At 40.9% G+C, this 21,706-nt stretch overlaps 1 protein-coding gene across 2 annotated transcripts in view; it reads left to right on the top strand.

The window, feature by feature from the left end:
* Positions 1–21,706, top strand: part of USP34 (ubiquitin specific peptidase 34) — a 103,660-nt gene that overhangs the window by 25,857 nt on the left and 56,097 nt on the right. Inside the window, exons 6-21 of one of the 2 annotated variants that reach the window (XM_081000770.1) lie at positions 23–90; positions 907–1,099; positions 4,229–4,309; positions 5,333–5,394; positions 7,294–7,375; positions 7,464–7,556; positions 8,297–8,422; positions 8,862–8,991; positions 11,363–11,398; positions 12,399–12,529; positions 13,637–14,256; positions 15,002–15,216; positions 17,323–17,438; positions 17,520–17,647; positions 19,309–19,398; positions 20,671–20,766. In XM_081000770.1, the coding sequence (XP_080856896.1) occupies positions 23–90; positions 907–1,099; positions 4,229–4,309; positions 5,333–5,394; positions 7,294–7,375; positions 7,464–7,556; positions 8,297–8,422; positions 8,862–8,991; positions 11,363–11,398; positions 12,399–12,529; positions 13,637–14,256; positions 15,002–15,216; positions 17,323–17,438; positions 17,520–17,647; positions 19,309–19,398; positions 20,671–20,766 (2,267 nt within the window). The remainder of the gene's footprint in view (positions 1–22; positions 91–906; positions 1,100–4,228; positions 4,310–5,332; positions 5,395–7,293; positions 7,376–7,463; positions 7,557–8,296; positions 8,423–8,861; positions 8,992–11,362; positions 11,399–12,398; positions 12,530–13,636; positions 14,257–15,001; positions 15,217–17,322; positions 17,439–17,519; positions 17,648–19,308; positions 19,399–20,670; positions 20,767–21,706) is intronic. The other variant, XM_081000771.1, reaches the window with a different exon arrangement.

Raw genomic sequence — 21,706 nt, 5'->3', positions numbered from 1 at the left:
AATTTTTGTATTTGCTATATAGATCAGAATATGGCTGCACATCCCTGCTGTTATGCAACACATTATACCATTTAGAACTTATGTTATCAGGTATGTTTTGCAGACCTGTTATTGGGTTTTTCTTGTCAAAATAAATTCAAATCACTCAGATGGCATATCTAATGTGACAGAAGCTAATAAGCAAACAGTATTGCTTACAATTAATATTAGTAGGTGATTTGGTGCTTGGTTTACATACACTCGGGTATTTAACATAGTGTTCTGTATATGTACTGAGATTGGGAGTACTTGAGCTTGTGTGCTTTCTCTCATTCTCCCCCACCCCTGAAACTGCTTCAGGAGATCTATGTTCGTTTTTAAGCATGGGATCCCTGGTGCATTTAACTTTTGCACACTTTTGCACACAGTGATAAGGATGTAGGAGGTTCAAGGGAAAACATGCACCCGAAGCCTGTTTTTGATGTCACTGTACATAGTCAGATGCTGTTGTACTCCCAGCTCCCATCAGTCCCAGCTAGCATGTCCCAGCAGGCAGGAATTATGGGAGTTGTAGTCCAACATCTGAAGGAGACTACGGTGGCTATCTCTAGCATCATGGTTCAGGGAATAAATGGTATCCAAACTTGCTTTTATACCATAAGCTAGCCTGCTACTGGATGAACTGCTTTTAAAACCGCAGGGATGCCTTGATTTCCATATGCCTGGAATTACATTTGTGCCAAACACCTTTGTTGTCCCAAGTGTAATTAAGCAGTTATAACTTTGTTCTGAGGCCAGCCCTTTTGACCGCAGTCCTGAAGGCTTCCAGAAGAGCGTATGGCTTTTACAAATATGTTAAAATTAAACTGATTTGCTGGTACTAATTTGAACTTTCTTGCACCCCCCCAACCCTACCTTTTTGTTTAGGTATTTATGTAAACTGTCGGACCAGGAATTAAGACAGAGTGCAGCTCGTAACATGGCAGATTTAATGTGGAGCACAGTGAAAGAGCCACTGGATACTGCCTTGTGTTTTGATAAAGAGAGTCTTGATCTTGCATTTAAGTACTTTATGTCACCAACCTTAACCATGAGATTGGCCGGCCTCAGCCAGATAACAGTAAGACTTTTTAAACTAACTAAAAGACATATACAGAATTGTTTTCATTTGTACTTGAACAGTTATAAACTAAGGTGTAATAGTCAAAGCTTAGTCTATAGATGAAGCAGTGCTAGATGAGAGTGGGGTAATATGTTCTCTAGATGAATAACTTCCTGCAAGTAGAAAGCTAGCATAATGGGAAATGAGTCATTCTAGGACGTTTTTACATGGAGAAACACTTAAAATTGGTTTCGCTACCTGTAGACTGAAATCATATAGATGGCTTTACCACCTAAGGCTTCTTAGCACCTTGTTTGCAACAAGTGTAGACCAAGCCTACCTTTGTAACATTCAAGGCCCTTGTAAGCAGTTCTAAAAAAATGATATCTGCTGTTGGGAGTGGGGGCGGAGGTAGAGTACCACAGACATTGGGTGATACACAACTTAATAGTCATGTTAGCGCAAGGATTAGTGCAAGTGCAAGGATTAGTGCTAGCATCCAGACACACCTTGAGCACACCCAAATAAAGTGAATGAAAGTGCATACTTTAGCGATTCATTTCAGTGGGACTTAACACAGAAGGTGTCTCTTGGGGGATTGTGTGTCAGGTTTATAATTTGTGAAGCTAGGCTATAAAATGCTAAGAATCTTGATACGGTTGCATTTTGCGAGCACAGCAGAAATTCAGATGTGCGGCTTGACTTGCTGCATTTCAAAACAGCCCTGTTTACTTTTAACTGTGTCGTAAAGGAGCAATGTCTTTTTCAGCTTCTTTGACAAAACTCATGGATGGCCAGAGTATGTCAGGCTGTCACAACTGGCACAGTGGTTTATGACATGTCTTCACAGGGAAGAAACTGCAGTAGCACGGTCAGCCCTGCATTGCATTGCATTAGTTCAAGCAGACCATAAGCAAAAGCATTTAAAGTCATACAGAGTATAGTGTGCACTAGGGCAGGCTTCCTCAACCTCAGCCTTCCAGGTGTTTTTTGGCCTACAACTCCCATGATCCCTAGCTAGCAGGACCAGTGGTAAGGAATGCTGGGAATTGTAGTCTCAAAAGATCTGGAGGGCCAAGGTTGAGGAAGCCTGCACTAGAGCAAAATGTCTCTAATATCTGATTCATTCATCACTGACATTTTGTTTACAGCGGTCTTGTTGCCAAAGCTCCTTGAAGTTACTAGCCTGCATAATTTTTTACTTGCTTTTCTTTTTAACTTTTGTTGTTCTTAAATTTGCAAATAAAAAATTAAGGTAAAGTAAAGAAGGAATTTTTTTAAAAGGAAATAATATAAGAATAATACTAATTGTAACAGAAAAAACCATAATCAGTTCACATTACAGATAAAGTAACAATGCATAGAATTGTAAAGTTGGAAGGGGTGAAAGGGCCACGAGGGTCATCTAGTCCAACCCCCTGCAATGCAGGAATCTTTTTGCCCAGCATGAGACTTGAACCCATGACTCTTAAAGTAAGAGTGTTATGCTCTACCAGCTGAGATATCCTAGACGCATGCATTTTAAGTTTCACAAATAAGTTAATATAAGCCCTCCAAATGTCCAAATAGGTATCCACACAAAATTGGCATCTGTATGAAATATGTGCAAATGCAGCCAGGGTTGTGTAGCCTCAGACCATTTGGTAATAGAAGGTATTTATCTTTTTAGGCTCAAAGTATAAGTATAACCATAAGGGCTCACAAAATCCACTTGCTTGTCCTGCTGTTAATCCCCATATTACAGGAATATAATTTTAAAATACATGAGCACCTGTAAATGATTTTACCAATACAAACTGATGTGGATAACAACTTCAGGCAAAAAAGAGTATATCACTGGAGAATCCCATGTCATATCCCTCAATGTATCTGTTTGTATTGTAACACTTCCAGCATCTATCTGTGTTGGACAGTGCCTTCCTATACAAACATTGTACAATATACTTGAAATATTAATTTTTGCTGAATAAATTTCAAGTCTAAATATTTCATTACAGATTCTAAAGCAAATTCCCACTGTTTAGGCTGTATAATAACATTCTAATTCCCTATTTGATACGTCTGAGTTCCTTAACGTCTATCTTATAAAGATCCATTAAGCATTTACAAGCAGCCGTTACAGGTTTAGCTTCCTGTAAGGATCCAATCATTTTTTCCAACAATTTGGGAGATGCCAAAATGCTCAAAGCAGATGGTGCCATAAATAGACACTAGCAAATACTGTACAGCCAGTACAGAAGCAGATCAGGTGGCAAATTAGAGCACTCTTGTCTTTCACCTGGAGAGGCATGGAATTTGGATGCACTCCCTTATTTCCAGACTAGTACCTAGATGTCCAGAATTACTATTTTGGAACATAATAATTTGATATATTTTTCCAGACTATGTATGGAAAAGGAGATCAGCATTTGTAACCCACGTTGCCTTTAGCAAGGTCAGCTGTGGGCGCATGTTTTATACAGTAGCTCTTTCTAAATGCCACAGGAACTCTCCGTGTAATAATGTTTGTTCACAGAACGCCATCCTTGTTGTATGGTGAATTTTTCCATTTGAAAACTAGGTCAAGAGCAAAATATTCAAAGAATGTGGTTCTGAAATTAAATAGGGAATATTTGAAGGATGGCATCAAACTTCAATAATGTTCATATTTCTGAAGCTTACGAGGCCACAGGTGGAACGTTATTACAGTAAGCTAAAACATTCACTGTCCGTAAGCAGTTGGCTCTGTATCTGATTCCTCTCAGTTGGTACATTGCAAATTCCAGGAGGTCATTTCAGACAAATTAATATCAGAACCATTTTTTAAAAAAGAAAAACACTTTGCAGTTTCCAGATCATTCTCCACTGTACTCACACTACAGGATACGAGGCAAATAATCGCATTTTGAATGTTTGTTTTCCATTACGATGGGCCAGTTAATGTGTCTTTAAAGCACAAACTAATGGTCCTTTGGTCACGTAATTAAATCTGTCGTCCAGGCATCACCCAAAAAATTGATGAGGGAGGAGGTGGATGTAAAATCTGGCTGTGCTCATTTTTTTCCTTTGCTCAGGGCCAATCAAGTTTTAAAAAGGGGTGAAAAGAGCAGCGAAGAGTGACATCGTGGATGGTGAAAGAGAGGATTAAAAAGTCTTGTTCCTTCCTAGGAAGCACTGCACCTTGTGTACTCTTGCTTGAGGGAGGAGGTGGGGAGGAAAGAAGGAACAGATGCCAAACAAGGCTGTTCAGTGAGTAACGTGAATGAAATGGCCATGTGGTCTGCTGTAATTTCTTTGGAAGAACACATGGTTTATTCTGTATGTCCGAGGGCTTTTGATTGCTGTTTGTAACAGAACACAGCTGCAGTACTATGAACACTCATGTAAAATAGAGCTGAACTGGCTTTGTTGACATGTGCTTTCTAGGAAGACAGCCTGTCTTTGAGGCATCCTTATAACCTCCTTACCTGTGCTGAGCATTCGTTTGTGAGCTAGTAATAAGTGGAGGGAACTATGAATTCCATTAGGAGGAAATGGTCTTCATGAGAAGCACCTTGCTCAGTGGTAGAGAAGAGTCATAGCTCAGCGGTTGAGCATAATAATAATTTATACCCTGCCCATCTGACTGGGTTTCCCCAGCATCAGTGGTAGAGGTTTGATCCCTGGCAATCTCTAGGAGGGCTGGGAAAGACCCTGACCTGAAAGCATGGGGAGCTGCTGCAAGTCAGTGTAGACAACACTGAATTAGAGAGACCAGTAGTCTGACTAATAATGTTTGCAAGCTTTCAAGTTTCTCAGAGTTCTTCATCAGGCCAGTAGAGATTGTAGCTGAATCAAGGGAAGATTTTTTGAAATGGGACCCTGCTCTTACTCCCACTCCAAACTCCCAATTCAAGTAGTTGAGGTTTTGCAGGATGACAGAGTCCTTGCTTGTATCCCAGGAAAGGTACAATCCTTTCTTAATTTGGAAGTTGGTAGCCTCCTGAGCATCTCCCACTGCAACTTCAGTTATGACAAAGCATTTGTCTGTTTCTCATTGGCAGCTTTTGACAAATGTAACTAAAATTGGCCCTTCATTTTGCCAGGGTCATCTTAAGTGGGATCTCAAGTCACTATTTAAGGGTTTTACATCAGTTTAGGGATCTCTTGTGGAAAATAAGATCCAGATCTGATTAAGTCAGTTTTTATTGATGCTTCAGTTAAACGAATGAAATCCTTTTTGAGTTTATAAAGCTAAACTTTATTTCCTCTCCCTTTTTATTCCAACTGTAGAATCAACTTCACACCTTCAACGATGTGTGTAATAATGAATCATTGGTTTCAGACACAGAAACGTAAGTAGTTTTTTGAGTACCTTTCATTTAAATACATGCATTCTGACCACTGGACATTCACTTCTATACCTCCCCATGTCAATTTGTGATGTGTCAGAAGCCCAGATATCCACGTTGCATCCAAACTGCAGGCACTGGGTGGGACTGGGCGATGTGGCAGATGCTGTCCAACTTTTTCACTGTGAGCATAGCTGCAAATTCATAGGAAAAGAGTTTCTGGCTTTCTAGTGGCTGGGCACCACCCACCACTTAAATTAGCATTCTTGAAAAATGTTGCCATTCTAGCTGCCAGCCTTGTGTTTTGGTTTGTTGCTTTTGTGAAATAAACAAATGCCCGCCAGAGGTTAGGATGAGAGCCGACAGCTAATCCCTTGAAATCCACTTGAATGCCTACCCCCTTCTGGTTTTGTGAAATGTCGCAGTAGTAGAGGAAAGATAATGATAAATCAAAAATAGCAGCACTAGTCTAAGTTTAACTCTCATTGCTATTCTTGGCATAGAACGAGAAGTCTCTCTCATGACATCCAGAAAAATTTCCTTGGCGCTTGCACATTGTGGGCAAATGGTTGTAGCATGGAGAATAGCTGCTGGAGGTCCTAGTTTGCCCTATCCAGGGGAGATAAAGGAAACTGGTGATTCATTGAGAATCAACCAACAATTGACCTAATAGTGATAAAAAGATAAATATTGTGGCTACCTGTCCCCTATAGAAAGAGAATCAGAGTTAGGGGCCTGTATTGGAGACGCATACAATAATTGGAGTATAGCAGAAAAATTGTTTTGCTTATACACTTATCTTTTGGAAATAGATGGGAAAGTTGATGTAAAAAAAAAAGATAATAAATGTCAGAACGATGGTAACATTAATAAATGCAAGAGAAGCACAGCATTAGCAGATTTCCATTATCTTTTGTAGTTTATGACTTGCAGAATTCAGTAGCATTTAATAATAATAATATTTATATCTAGCCTTTTTCCCACCCCAGGGCTCAAGGCAGCTTACAAAAACACAGATAAAAAGCTTAAAACAGAGAAAAGATAATAGTTAAAAAGTAATTAAACACTAATAGAATCAAAACATATTTAAAAGATCTATTAAAAATACAGATAACAACAAAAACATCCCAGCATTAGTCCTTTCCAATCAGTTTCTAAAGGCCTTTGGAATAAAAAGGTATTCACCTGCCAGCAGAAGGACAAGAAGGAGGGAGCCAGTCTAACATCTCTAAGAAGAGAGTTCCAAAGTCTTAAAGCAGCCACCGAGAAGTCCCTCTCCTATGTCCCCATCAAGCATTCCTTTAAGGGTGCTGGGCCTGAGATCAGGGACTCCCCAGAGATCTCAGTGCCAGGGCAGGTTCCTATGAGAAAATAACGATCTTTCAGATAGCCTGCAACTGAGCCAGAGGCCAGCAGAGCTGTTCTAGCCAAGGGAGTTGTATAATCCCAGTATGATAACCAGCCCTGGTCAACAGTCTGGTTGCAGCTCTTTGGGCCATATGAAGTTTCTGAAGTTTCTTCAGAGCAGCCACATGTAGAGGGCATTAATTAAAGCACAAAAGTAATCGGCTAATAGCCTGATGGAGGGCACATTTGCTTAGAAATAAACTACTTCATTTCAGTGGATTAATTATTTAATTTGCACTGGCCTCCAGAAAGGCATTTCTGATGTAACAGCGTGGTTTTTTTCCTTATTTATCTTCCACTACAGGTTTAGTTTAAATGAATTTGTAGCTATACGCATGCCAGCCATTTCCACTTTGTTCAAAAAAATTCCTTGAATTTGGAAAGTAATCCTTGGTTGTAAATCTGTAAGGAAAGAACAATGGCCTTTTATTTAGGAGACTGAGCATAATATGAGCGCATGAAGTTGCTTGCTTATGGTTTCCCCATTTTATTTAGGTCCATTGCTAAAGAGCTTGCAGACTGGCTGATCAACAACAATGTGGTAGAACATATTTTTGGACCAAATTTGCATATTGAGGTAGGTTTAAAGTGAAGTATGATTTTCTTTGTTAGCCATGAGGCTATGTTTTTAATGTGTTATATTTTTTCCCTTGTTTCCCCTCCAGATCATTAAGCAGTGCCAAGTGATTCTTAATTTTCTCGCTGCTGAAGGCCGGCTTAGTACACAGCACATAGATTGCATTTGGGCTGCAGCGCAGGTATGTCTAGACTTAAGCAAGAAACAGGCCACTAATATGTTGGCTAAAGTTCATGGAGCTTAAATTTTGTTCTTAAATAACTATCTAAAAAGAACAGAACTATTCTTACTTTTTTATAGAGCTGTGCCATACAAAGGAAACTGCTCAGGTGGCAGAGTTGGTGGGCCTAAACATTTTCAAATGCTCCTTTCTGATTCTCTACCTTCTTGGGCAGCTTTCTTGGTGCCATTTTTTTAAAAAAATAACTCATGGTTATCTAGCTGGCAGTGTGGCCAGCATGATATCACACCAGTTTTATATTCCTTTAATTCAAGGATTTTGTCTTCTTTGTGCAACAATTTTACAGACCAGTGTAATGTCCAAATACTAACAGTTCCTTGTAAAAGTGATATCCTGCTTTCTCCCCCTGTACTATGGAAATAAAAAGGTCCAGACGGATTTTCCTCACTCTTTTTATCCTAATGCTAAATTATCTTGGTTTAGACTTTGTTCCCTTTGATTAAAGACGCATGAAAAAGCGATGAAGTTACGCTGAATTCTTAGATGCATATCCAGCTACCATTTTACACCCTTTTTGTTACTACGACACTAGTTTTATCTTTACTACCTTTCATACATGGAACATTTTATAAGAGGGAAATTGCCACAATAATGAAATCTGGGGGGGGGGGGGGGAATTGTACAAAAATGTGTTTCAGTTTCTCTGAATTTATCTCTTCTCTTTGTGTTTCTTTTTGAAGTTGAAGCATTGTAGTCGCTATATACACGATTTGTTTCCCTCCTTGATCAAGAATTTGGATCCTGTTCCACTTAGGCATCTTCTTAATTTAGTTTCAACACTCCATCCAAGTGCACATACTGAACAGGTAAAAACAAAGCATTTTGAAGGAGTCTCTTTTCTGCTTTGGTTCACTAGGAAGTTCTCTTGCATGTGTCCTGTTGAAGTGAAAAAAAATCTACACATGAATGCTGTTACAAGATGAAAGCCCTAGTATTTTGTTTCTTATATGGACTATGATTTATATTCTTTGATTCTGCATTGCAAGAGGTTGGTCTGGAAGACCTTTTTGTCACTTCCAGCTGTACAATTCCATTATTCTTCTCCCCCTCCATGCTTCTTGTTAGAGAAGACTACTTTTAGCCCTATTACAGTATAAGAGTTTGGATTTTCCAGTTATGGAACAAAACACAACATAGTTTTATATAGAGCTCATTTTGTTTGTGAAGTTTTTTTTTGTCATGTATTGAATATGAGAAACAAGTTCTGTTTTCTGTTGGGTGTACAGTTTCTGCTTTGATTTACAGACCTTGTATTTGGCATCCATGCTCATTAAAGCACTGTGGAATAATGCACTAGCAGCTAAGGCTCAGCTATCGAAACAGAGCTCATTTGCATCATTACTCAGTACAAACCTACCAATGGGTAATAAGAAAGGTGAGTGTTTATTTCTTCTTTGGTTTAATGTATTGTTACCAACTTGAAATCTTACTGCTGATCTTATTACAAAGAGATTGCTAATGGTTTTGATTTTGAAGACAAATTATTTAGGTATTTTTATATGTAATTTCCCCCCCCCCCTTTTTTTTTTTTGCTCATGCCCTATACATACTCACTTGAAAGGCATCCAAGAAGCTTATTAATTATGTTTTTTCTTTATAGGCAATGAAATTTTTCTCTACAGTTAGCCTCTTTCCTTATAGAAACAGGTGCAGTTATTAATTTACTGTGGGTGATGTCCAACGAAGTCATACTCAAAACAGACCTGCTGAAATCAATGGATTTAAATTCGTTGGTTTTGGTGGGCCTATTCTGAGTATGGCGCTGTGGGTAAAACCTCAGCGCCTAGGACTTGCCGATCGCATGGTCCGCAGTTCGAATCCCCGCGGCGGGGTGAGCTCCCGTCGTTCGGTCCCAGCTCCTGCCCACCTAGCAGTTCGAAAGCACCCTTAAGTGCAAGTAGATAAATAGGTACCGCTTTATAGTGGGAAGGTAAACGGCGTTTCCGTGTGCTGCGCTGGGGCCGGTTCGCCGGAGCAGCTTCGTCACGCTGGCCACAGACCCGGAAGTGTCTGCGGACAGCGCTGGCTCCCGGCCTCTAGAGTGAGATGAGCGCACAACCCTAGAGTCTGTCAAGACTGGCCCGTACGGGCAGGGGTACCTTTACCTTTACCTTTATTCTGAGTATGACTAATGATGGATATTGCCCTATATATATTTTTATCCCACTTTTCAGAAAATTGTTGTCTCCCAAAGTGGCTCATTCCAATAGGCCTTGCCTTCAGGGATTACAAACTAAAAAGACAAGACACACAAGGGATGGGGCGTGGAGGGAGATAGTAGTAGATGAGGATGCTCAGTTCTTCAAGGCCAAAAGGAATTGGTAAGCTGTAAGCAGGCCTTTATATCCACTTTGGGCCAGGCTGATCTTCCTTTGCTGGTGCACTTGCTTGCATAGACAGGTGGTAGCTCTTACTCCTTTGGCCCATGGATTGGGGCATAGTGTCCTGTCACCTTCTTCAGTTCCAGGTAAAGTGACAGTTGAAGCAGAGTGTTCTTTCTGCCAGTTAAAATATAATTGTAACTATTATATCAAATTGAAAAGGCTACAGTGATCAAAATCATAATGACTACAGTGGTACAAGTACCTAATTCGTTCTGGAGGTCCATTCTTAACCTGAAACTGTTCTTTACCTTAAGCACCAGTTTAGCTAATGGGGCCTCCTGCTGCCGCCGCGCCACCGGAGCACAATTTCTGTTCTCAACCTGAAGCAAAGTTCTTAACCCGAGGTACTGTTTCTGGGTTAGCGAAGTCTGTAATCTGAAGCATATGTAACCTGAGGTACCACTGTATTCAGGATGGCTTTGTACTACCTTCCAGTACTGAATGCCTCGGTACTAGTTGCTCTGGAGCACAAATGCGAAGAGTACTATCTCACCCACGTTATACTTCTTGGTTTCTTAAAGCCTCTGATTCACTATACAGTGGTACCTCGGGTTACATACGCTTCAGGTTACAGACTCCGCTAACCCAGAAATAGTACCTCGGGTTAAGAACTTTGCTTCAAGATGAGAACAGAAATTGCGAGGCGGCAGCAGCGGGAGGCCCCATTAGCTAAAGTGGTACCTCATGTTAAGAACAGACCTCCAGAACGAATTAAGTTCTTAACCCGAGGTACCACTGTAGTTTCTTACTTAGCCTGAACTATCAAGCTAAGGTTAGCAACCTTGGAACGATCCAGATTGGTAAACCAACTTTGAACCATAGTTTTAATACCCTGGCTTGTTCCAAAGCAGGTAACCATAGTTTGTTTTGAGTGATGTAGGAAGATGGCTTTCCCCATTTTCTGTGATATCGGTTGTGTAAAGTAGGAAAACCCGGTTCCTTTTAATGAAAGGGGCTGTATTGATTTTAGCGAAAGTTAATAAACACCATGATATTATTTCAAAAGGCTCTTAAATAACCCCAAATAACAGTAGGAACATATTGTATAGAACAAGTAGGTATTTCAGTCACTACCTATATTATAATAATAATTTTATTATTTATACCCAGCCAATCTGGCTGGGTTTCTATATTAGTATAGATGTCTAATCTGTGTTCACTCCAGATATTGTTGGACTACAATTCCATTCACTCTTGAGATTTGGCCATTGTGGGAGTTGGAGTCCTACAACTTCTTGAGGCTCATGGGTTAGCCACACCGGTTATAGACTGTATATTGTATGATATTAACTCATACAATAACTTGGAATGTTAACTCATTCATAACTTGGAATATTCTTCCCCTTTTTGTCTCCTCTTCAGAGGAAGAAGAGCTCCGAAGAGCTGCTCCTTCACCATGTAAGTTATTGCAGAAAGGCACTTTGAAATCAAATACAATTTGGGAGTCATGATTATTCTCTATTTAAGGGACCTTTGTATCACCTCCTGTTTTCTCCAGATGTCAGCAGCCCCATGTTCAGTGCTATCAGCTTCTGAAATGGCTTGAGAATGTTTTATAGTGTTTCTTTGATTCTAATATTTTTAATTGTAAAGCACCTTGGCAGAGAAGTAGTTAATAGATGTTTTATTTGGCAGAGGCTGAAAGAAAGTTATACTTCGTGGCAGATGGCAAATTGAATTATACACAGTCACTCACTTTGGGTTGATTCCAGTGGTATTGCACATCTGATGGTAAAACTTCAGTCTACAGAACAGAGAGGGAAGCACTTTTGCAATGATTCCCTGTCCTATCTGCAGCCAATTTGTGTCCCCCCCCCATCTGCCCTGGGGGAACCATCCATTGCAGATTTAGGAGACGGAGGGTGGGCTGTGGGAGAGTTGACTGAATATTGCTCCCCCCATCAGCTGAAAAAAGATATTACGTTAAGCTCCTTGGAGAAAGGTGAGATAAAATTGCAATAAATCAATAAAAAAAACCTGATGATAATTGTGAGAATTAAATGTATTTAGAATATTATTTTTTCTCCCATCTCAAGAGTTCATAGTCATTTCACAGCAGTGAGATGACAGTTAACTCAGTGTCAGATGTGGCTTCAGCCAAGTCAGGAGAATAAAGTTGGGTGCAGAAAGGCAAAGCCAGTCTGTAGCAAGAGCAGCCCCTTATTTTAATTTATTTTGGTGTTGACAGGAGAGTTTGAGCAAGCATCTCAATCCTACGTTAAAATTATTTAAAGCAGTGGTCCCAGTTAGCTAAGTACCATAGACCCCGTGTTTTTCAAAAGTCAACTCCCTGTCCTCTCAGTGGGTTACACGGGCGGACTCCTGACTGGGAAACACTGATTTATAGCATTTGCTTTTCCATTACATGGAGTAACTTGAAAAGCTCTTTCTACAATAGGGTCACCTGCAGCAAGTCCTCAAAGCAGTGACAACAGTGATACTCACCAGAGTGGAGGGAGTGATATTGAAATGGAGGAGCAGCTGATCAGCAGAAATAAACATGTCCAGCAACGGCTTTCAGATACAGAGGTAAAAGAAATAACTGCTTTTCTCTGATGGTTATCAAAGAATCTATCAGTATTGAAAGGTGGTTGTTGTTGTTGTTAATAAGGTACCTGGTATTCCACCCTTCATTTAGAAAAGAAGTACCACGGTGGTTCTCCCTCTTTGTGTTTCTTGACTCCACTGCCCAATCTTCTCTGATGTTTTTAGAACAATAATGACTTTTTGAAGAGCTGCTAATGGAAGAAGTACAGTTTGCTGAAGCATCAGTCTTGTCTGTGCATTAATACCGTCACTTGATATATTTCACCACCTTACCTTCGGTGGGTCCCCACCCACTGCCAGCATGTCCCCTCCATCCAGATTGTCCCCTAGGGTCATTTAGTCCAACCCCCTACAATGTGGGAAGCTCACCTTCTGAGGGAGTCTGTTCCACTGTCAAACAGCTTTTATCATCTAGAGAGTTCTTCCTGATGTTGAGTCAAAAATCTCCTTTTTGGAGTTTGAAGCCATTGGTTCAAGTCCTACCTTCCGGAGCAGGAAAAAACAAACTTGCTTCATCACCTATGTGACAGCCCTTGAAATATTTGAAGATGGCTATCAGAAATAGATATGGGACGCGGGTGGCGCTGTGGGTTAAACCACAGCGCCTAGGACTTGCCGATCAGAAGGTCGGCAGTTCGAATCCCTGCGACGGGGTCAGCTCCTGTTGTTTGGTCCCTGCTCATGCCTACCTAGCAGTTCGAAAGCATGTCAGAGTGCAAGTAGATAACTAGGTACCGCTCCAGCGGGAAGGTAAATGGCATTTCCATGCGCTGCTCTGGTTCGCCAGAAGCGGCTTAGTCATGCTGGCCACATGACCCGGAAGCTGTACATCGGCTCCCTTGGCCAATGAAGCGAGATGAGCGCCGCAACCCCAGAGTCGGCTACGACTGGGACTAACGGTCAGGGGTCCCTTTACCTTTACCTTTTATCAGAAAGAGATAGATATCATATTTCCCCTCCTCAGCATAATGGGTTGTTGTTAGCCACCCTGGGAATACCTGTTGACATTGGAGGTGCAGATTAGTAATTTTAGAAAATAAATGCTTGATGATTTTGTATCCTTAAAAAAAAAATTAAAAAAAATTAAAGGAGTCGATGCAGGGGAGTTCTGATGAAACGGCAAACAGCGGCGAAGATGGCAGCAGTGGGCCAGGTAGCAGTAGCGGGCACAGCGATGGATCCAGCAACGAAGCCAACTCCAGCCATGCGAGTCAATCTGCAGGGAGCCCAGGCAGCGAGGTGCAGTCGGAAGACATTGCCGACATCGAAGCTCTCAAGGAAGATGAAGAGGAGGATGAGGACAGAGGTCACAGTTCCCAGAAAAATGGCCGGAATGCAGAGCTGCGGAGCCGGAAAATGGAATCCCAATCAGGCATTTGCTTGGGAGACTCCCAGGGAGCAGCGGAGAGGGGCGGTGTCAGCAACGGAACTGGAAATGACCATGTTTTTAATACTGACTCCGTGCCCGCGGTGGATAATAGAATTAGAATGCTTGATCCCTGTTCACACGGGGAGGACACAGAGCACGACATGGCCGGGGAAATCGGCACAGCTCATATATCCCAAGGCTCTCAAGATTCTTGTATAACGCATACCGGGGACTTCCTTGGGGAAGCCATCGGAAATGAGTTATTTAACTGCCGGCAGTTTATTGGGCCACAGCACCACCACCAGCACCACCACCACCATCATCACCACCATCATGAAGGGTAAGTTGCTTGTATACACACACACATTCTGGAACATAATCACATTTGCCTGCCTATTGCTTGCCTTGCACCATCCTTGCTGCATTTAGTTATCTTGGAAAGAGGTGCAAGGAGCTGAATTGGGACCTGAAGTTTCCTTGACCAATTGCACAAAGTCCCATTAAGAACTCTCCCACCTTTCCCCCAAATTTTGACCAGGCTGCACTAGCTAAAGCATTCTGCCATTTGTGTACAGTCAAGCAGAATGCATGCAGTCCTAGTTACCAACCATTTAAAAGAATGTAACTGAAGCTGAGCAGATACATTTTAATATTAAGACCGGCTCCTTCCCTACATACCCTCTTGGCTGTTAAGATAATCAGAGCGCCTTCTTAGTAATTTCACTGCCTTCAGAAGCTCAGGGTGGTGGAGCCCGCAATAAGGCATTCTCTGTGGCAGCCCGTAAGTTGTGTAACTCCCCACAGAGGTTTGCTTGGCAACTTCATTATATTGTTTTCTCTGAATGCTGCTCACCTGAGATGTTTATTTTCAGGAACCACCCTATTTTTTGCGGTGGCGCTTTTTGTAACTGCATACTTATTAAATTTTATTGTTTAAACCGTAAGGTGAAGGGGGGTATATTCAGAATTATATTCAGTGATGATATTTTCTCTTTGCATATACGCAAGTGCTGCTTTTCCGTAGTCTACTGGGTCTTCATGGACTGAAAGCAATAAATTGGCTTATTCTTGCCTGTATCTTTTAGACACATGGTCGATGACATGTTAAGTGCTGATGATGTCAGTTGTAGCAGTTCCCAAGTCAGTGCAAAATCGGAAAAAAATATGGCAGATTTTGATGGTGAGGAATCTGGTTGCGAAGAAGAACTGGTACAGATTAACTCGCATGCCGAACTGACATCTCACCTTCAGCAGCACCTTCCAAATCTTGCTTCCATTTATCATGAGCATCTCAGCCAAGGTAAGATGTAGCAAAGGAAAGAGCAGCCACATTTTGTTTCAGTAGTCTAGCTACTTAAAAGGAGACAAAGCAGAACCCAAGTACCATGCCTGTGGTAGAGATAAGCTGATAGGAATTAGTGAGCTTTCTAGTTATTTAAATCAAATCATGAGCAAATACAGCTTTCACCTTCGTGCCCTATCATGGGCCATGTTGGATGGGGCTGATAGGAATTGTGGTTCGAAACATAGAGAGGGCACTAGGTTGAGGAAGCCTGATACTAGAGGTCTAGGTTCTCAGTCTCTTTTTCTGACCCTGCTCCTTTAACAACAGCCTAACGCACAGAATCTTTGACTGGTAAAGCCTCTCCCGCATGTTGGGGAAAGCTTTCGCTTGTTCCATTGGTGTGTGTCAAGGCCACAGGAGCAGGAGCACTAGAAAGTGGCAACTCTGTGATCCGTTCCCCTGGATGCTTAAATAGCATTTGTATTAAAATTAATTTCAGGAGGGTAAAAGAGAAAGCAAGTGAAGAAAGGTAGCCTGCCATGGCCATTATTGCTGTCATCAACATACCTAGGAGTAGAATAATGGAGAGAAGTGTAAAGAGAATGTGAGTTGCTAGATTGCTTTATAAAGGCAGATAATACAGCATTGGGCCTGCAGGAAGATTGGCTGATCCTTGGTGAGCCTTCTGCTTATGGAGTAATTTGGCTACATTCACAAACTGTCTTATTGTCCCCAGTCAGTAATGTTCTGTGGATTCTTCTTGACTCATTTATGTTGTTTCAGCAACACCCTTAAAGAAGGGAATTTCATTTCTAGAACCTTTTAGAAAGGAAAAGGCAGGCGAGCCCTTTTTAACACAACAGCTCAAGGGCTGTGCATTACAAGAGCAAGAGTGTAGCATGACAACAATTAAGGTTTGATTAAAGAAAATGGGCGTAACTGAATTACCTTCTTAGAAAATGGCACCACTGCAGCTTTTGTGGCACAAAATCCTTGGGGACAGCTGATAAAGGTTGGGGGTAGGATCAGGCTTAAGGCTTCAGAATCAGTCAGAAGTTTTTCTGTGTTTGAGTTTGAATTTCTTTGAGTTAAGAGGTCTGCAGTAGTTTGCTTATTCTGGTTGAGACCCATAGAAAAAGATTAAGAACCTGCCCTTCAAGGTCAAGGCTGTATCAAGTAAAAAGATTCCTGTGCCGCTTCCTTCCAATTTGCTGTAGACATGATATCTGATCCTGAGCTAAATAGATGTGTTCTGTCATGTGTAAGTCCTGCATCTTGCAGAAGGTCTATATTTATGATGGATGCTGCATTCAACCTACAGGTACACTTGTGATGTCCCACGGATATAGATAAGAAATTGTGGGCTGGATTACAGGCATGGGGACACTGAGTCTTGTGTGCACATAGGAAGATTCATTGGTCCATCTAGTTCAGGGTTTCAGACAGGATCCTCTCCAAGTGGAGGTTCCAGGAATTGAACATGAGATCTTCTGAATACAAAACAGATTCTGTACCACTGACCTGCAGCAACACTTAATTCCAAGATGCCTCATTGAAGAGCACACAGGGATGTGCGCGCATAACTGTTCCCTTGATTGAAGTGAACAGGGAGACGACAAACACAAATCTTTGTTTATCTAAATAAATACAGACCCTGAATTGGGACAGTTGTATTTAATTGCATTATCATAATAGCTCTTTTTTTTTTTTTTGCAACAGGTTTTTTACTTGTGAAGCAGTTTCACATCCTAATTAAATAACTTTACAAGCAAACACAGACATTTGCAATTGTAATACTTTTCAATGAAAATTTGAGTTTGAATGCTAAGTTTCGTATCGCTTTTACACCATAGTGGATGGTAATATATGACAAAAGGCCTTTCTTTTAAAGGGTTGAGGGATCTTCTGCTTCCTCACTGTACTCTAATAAATAGTATTGACTTTGCATGTGTTTGTATTGGGTCTCCCTGTATCCTCCCCGGCTTAGTTTTCCCAAGTGTATTTGTTCCAATCTTTTGTAGGTTTGTGTCTTTAGCCGTTATTAACAGCTGTTGATGGACAAAGTCCATTCAAATCAGGATACACATTCCATATTTTTAATAACACCTGTCTTTTGCTCAGGGCCAGCAGTTCATAAACACCAGTACAACAGCAACGCAGTGACAGATATTAACTTGGATAATGTTTGTAAGAAGGGAAATACCCTTTTGTGGGATCTGGTCCAGGATGAAGATGCAGTAAGTTAAATATCACACAAGAATATTTGACAGAGAAAATGTAATAATAATTGTCAATAACTTTTCTCTTACTTGCTCTAGATTCATCTATCTGAAGGTTTAATAAATGAAGCAGAGAAGCTTCTGTGTTCGTTAGTATGTTGGTTTACTGATAGACAGATTCGAATGAGGTTCATTGAAGGCTGCCTAGAAAATTTAGCAAATAACAGGTAAATGAGCTTGAGTGGCGCATCAGTGTCTTACTACTGATCCGTTTCTTTGTCCATTAAATCTCTAAAAGCTGCTTTATCTAAAATCATATTTGAAAAATGGATTCTCAGTTCAGTCTATATTAATTTGCTGCTATGAGCATATGGATAGTGACCAAAGAGCCAGAACCACACCAAAAAGAAAGTGAATTTAAACTTGATTTAAAATAACTGACAAATGGTAAAAATTGTAAACTTTCATTTGAAACAACAAAAGCACGATCTAAAATATACTAAGTTATATTAAAAAAGGATTACAGTATGGTAGATGAAACAGTTACCTGAAGCTACCAGATAAATATATTTGCATTATTAACTGATTATAACAAGAAACTGCAAGTGAAGAAAATACATATGAAAACTGTTCTAACTCTCACCCTCCGTCGTGGACCACATGGGGTGGTGGTACTCAGCTGATCATCCTTCCATCACTTCTGTGCCTGCTTACTGTGGTGGAATGAGGTCAGCGCAGTGGAAATGCACTGACAGGAGTGTGGGATTTGTTCTGCCCCACCTCCCAGTTAGCAACAGCAATGTGGCAGGCTGGTAGTCAGATGAGCACTGTTGTCTCAACTTGCTCCAGTCCAGCTAACTTGAGCAAAAGCCATGAGAATGCTGCCAAAAGGTCTATATCTTCCAAACTTGCTGCAGTGAGGCCTGCTTGTTCCCATTGGAATCCACGGAGATTAGGGGAAAAGCAAAAATAGAATTTAATAAAATCCTAAGAAAAATCAAACCTCTATAAGGCTTGTCCCAGACAGAGTTTAAGTCTCCTCTTGACAAGCAGACAAGCTTGCTTAAGACAAAACTACAAATCAAAATGTAGAAATCACAGATTTACTCTCCCACCTCCTCAAAACACTCAGCATCATGGAAGATGCTGTTTTGAGAAGGGGAACAAGAATAGGGCTGTGTAAGCTAAAGGTGTGAGGGACGCAGGTGGTCTAAACAACAGAGCCTAGGGCTTGCCGATCAGAAGGTTGGCGGTTTGAATCCCCGCAATGGGGTGAGCTCCTGTTGCTCGGTCCCTGCTCCTGCCAGTCTAGCAGTTCGAAAGTATGTCAAAGTGCAAGTAGATAAATAGGTACTGCTCCAGCAGGAAGGTAAATGACATTTCCGTGCGCTGCTCTGGTTCCCCAGAAGCGGCTTAGTCATGCTGGCCACATGACCTGGAAGCTGTACGCTGGTTCCCTCAGCCAGTAAAGCAAGATGAGCGCCGCAACCCCAGAGTCGTCCACGACTGGACCTAACGGTCAGGGGTCCCTTTACCTTTACCTTTAAGCTAAAGGTTGCAAAAAGGAAGCAAGGTTGGGATAGAAAGGGACGTAAGTAACCCTTTTTGGTGTGTCCCTAATTGAAAGAGCCCTCCCATTTCAAATCTTCTCCCACACCAGGTACTTTCACTTACGAATAATGTACGCCTCATTCATAGTTAGTTCTTCATTAATTTAGAACGGCAGTCCCAAAGTTACAGATTGCTTATTCCTTTCCTCCCATACAAAGGCATCTTTTTCTCTAAATGTACCTACATGATACATTTTAATTTAAGGGCTGTAAATCTCGGGGAACATTTATCCTGTGATGTAACTCTATACCTAGTCACCATTTATCTATCTCCTCAGATCAGTGGTAGTTTCTCTCCGTCTTCTCCCAAAATTATTTGGTACCTTTCAACAATTTGGAAGCAGTTATGACACACATTGGATAACCATGTAAGTACAACATGTCCTTTCAGTACAGAAGAGGGTGGTTGATCATGGAGGGATTACTGGTCTGATACTGGCTCCTCCCTAGCTTCCTTTAGTTTGTCAAATGCAGAGCATAGATTATTAACCCTACCCTTCCCTGAAATTTCAGGGCAGTTTATAGTTTTAACATTTCCTTGCCCAAGCCCATCCCTTCCTGTTTGGTGTTAAATGGAATCTTGGTCTCTTTTGATTCTCTTCCGCCCTCGCCACCCCCCCCAAAAGAGAGGCCACCCATTTCCGACTCTAATCTCCATAGTTTGACAGTGGCTCTCCTGATCCTCATAATATGGAGTCAGTGCTGCGTAGCTCCTTCATGCATTAGAAAGTTAATCGTAGAAGCTCAACACGATAACTTTGCATGGAGAAGACTTGTATCATAGATTTCTCCCACATGAGTTGGGTCTTCTGACATTATTTTTGCACCACATGAAAGAACTATGTTACAGCACTTCGCCATATCGCGAAGGTAACGTCAGAAGGCACCTTAAGGCCTAAGCATACGTCATATGCTGACATAAACGGTTAGTTAGGAGCACATTATGTTGCCTGCAGTAATAGGAGCAAGTTTCTACTTGGCTAAATTTGTTGCATTCTTAAAAGTTGTTTGTACAAATATTTTTATTGCATTTGACAAATAGGGGCAGGTTCACAATATCTGCTGCTAAGTTTCATTCACAATTCCTGTTTTAAATTAAATCATGATAGTATGTCCCAAAGCAATTATAATAATAAAGATTAAAGCTGATTTCAAATGTAATTATTATCTTACGTTTATTATCATTTCTTTGATATGGAGTGCTTGTGATCTATACAATTAATTCCAGAATGTTACTCAAGATGGCCAGATATGATGCCGGACTTGTCGTTCCCCAATCTGGGACATTCTTCCTTTATATTAAATCTGCTAATCCTTTTTAAATACTAAAAGTGTTCAGATCCGACTGGACTAAGAAGCAGGAAGCTCTGATGAGGACAGGCAAAATAAACTATGTTGTGCATAATCTTCCACTGATATCCTGGGCTATAGCAAATGGATGAGTTGCCCTTCAGTTATTTGTGACTAAGTAATGCGTGTTGCAGATTTCTGAGCCACCTTTGAGCTGAGAAATCTTTGGAGGAGCGTTGGAATGCCCTGTAGTTAGTTTTTTGAAAGATAGTTTGCATCGTTTGTTTGTATGCAGTTTCCTCCCAAGACATATGGATATGAAATGACAAATGATTCTTAAATTGAAACAGGTGGGCCGAGAAAGAACTTAATATGATGAAGCTCTTCTTTGATAATTTGGTGTACTACATTCAAGCTGTCAGGGAAGGGCGTCATAAACATGCATTGTAAGTATGGTGTTGCAGTGGTGGGGTGTATCTTTGTCTGTTCATGGTTTTGATGTATTTAACATTTATCTGAACCTTGTTAAAATCCACCTTCACATGGTCAAAATTTGCTCCTGATCAAACAAAATTCCTTTTTCACCTTATTTATTGATGTGTATTCATATTCATCAGTATTTCCTTTGACCCGCAGTATCGCTTGTGAATAACAAGTCTTTTTGTAAAGGCTTATTTTGAGCTGATCTGAGATGGCATTTGGCTAAAGGAAAGTACATCAAGTCCATGCGTGTGTGACTATTATCTCATTCCCATAACCATCTTACTATATTAAGCAGCAAAAAGGGGAAATGGTTTGCTTTTCATTAATCTATGCTTGCTGAGCTTTCTTTCACTTTGAACATAGGGCACTCAGTGAAAATGGGTCTGTGTTGGAGGGTTGTTTGTGGCAAAGGGGTTAAGGGTGAGCATCTTTTGTGGTTGGGTGGTGCAAAAATGTATGGATATGTAGAGCAGCTTTATAGGGTGGACTTGTGGGTGTGGAGATGCTTGTCATAAGACTGATGGTAGCTGAAAAAGGTTGAGCGAAAATCTGTTCCAAAGTAGGCCCATGTTGACCTGAGCTGACATGACGTGGGAGTGGAATTTTAATGTTTGTTAAGTGTTAGTTTTAGAGGGAGTGTTTTGTTTCACTAGCTTTGGAGTTCTGCTATTCTAGGAGTGCCAAGTGGGAATTCTTTACTTTGAACAACAAAAAATCACCCTGCTTTTGTAGTTCCAAAACTGTTTTATCATATTAGTTTGAGTTGAGGCTAAAGACCCCTTGCACTTGTTGAACGAGTTGCAGTCTTACTTGGAACCCTTCTTCTTACCTAATAAGCATTGTTATCCATCCCAAGCCATGTGAGCTAAGCCAAAAAAGTAATAAATAGATGAATATTTTCAT

Source organism: Podarcis pityusensis (genome assembly GCF_964106645.2).
Source record: "Podarcis pityusensis genome assembly, chromosome: 3".
NCBI classification, from domain to species: Eukaryota; Metazoa; Chordata; class Lepidosauria; order Squamata; family Lacertidae; genus Podarcis; species Podarcis pityusensis.
The sequence above is the reverse complement of the archived record's forward strand: the minus strand, read 5'-3'. Positions and strand labels throughout refer to the sequence as shown.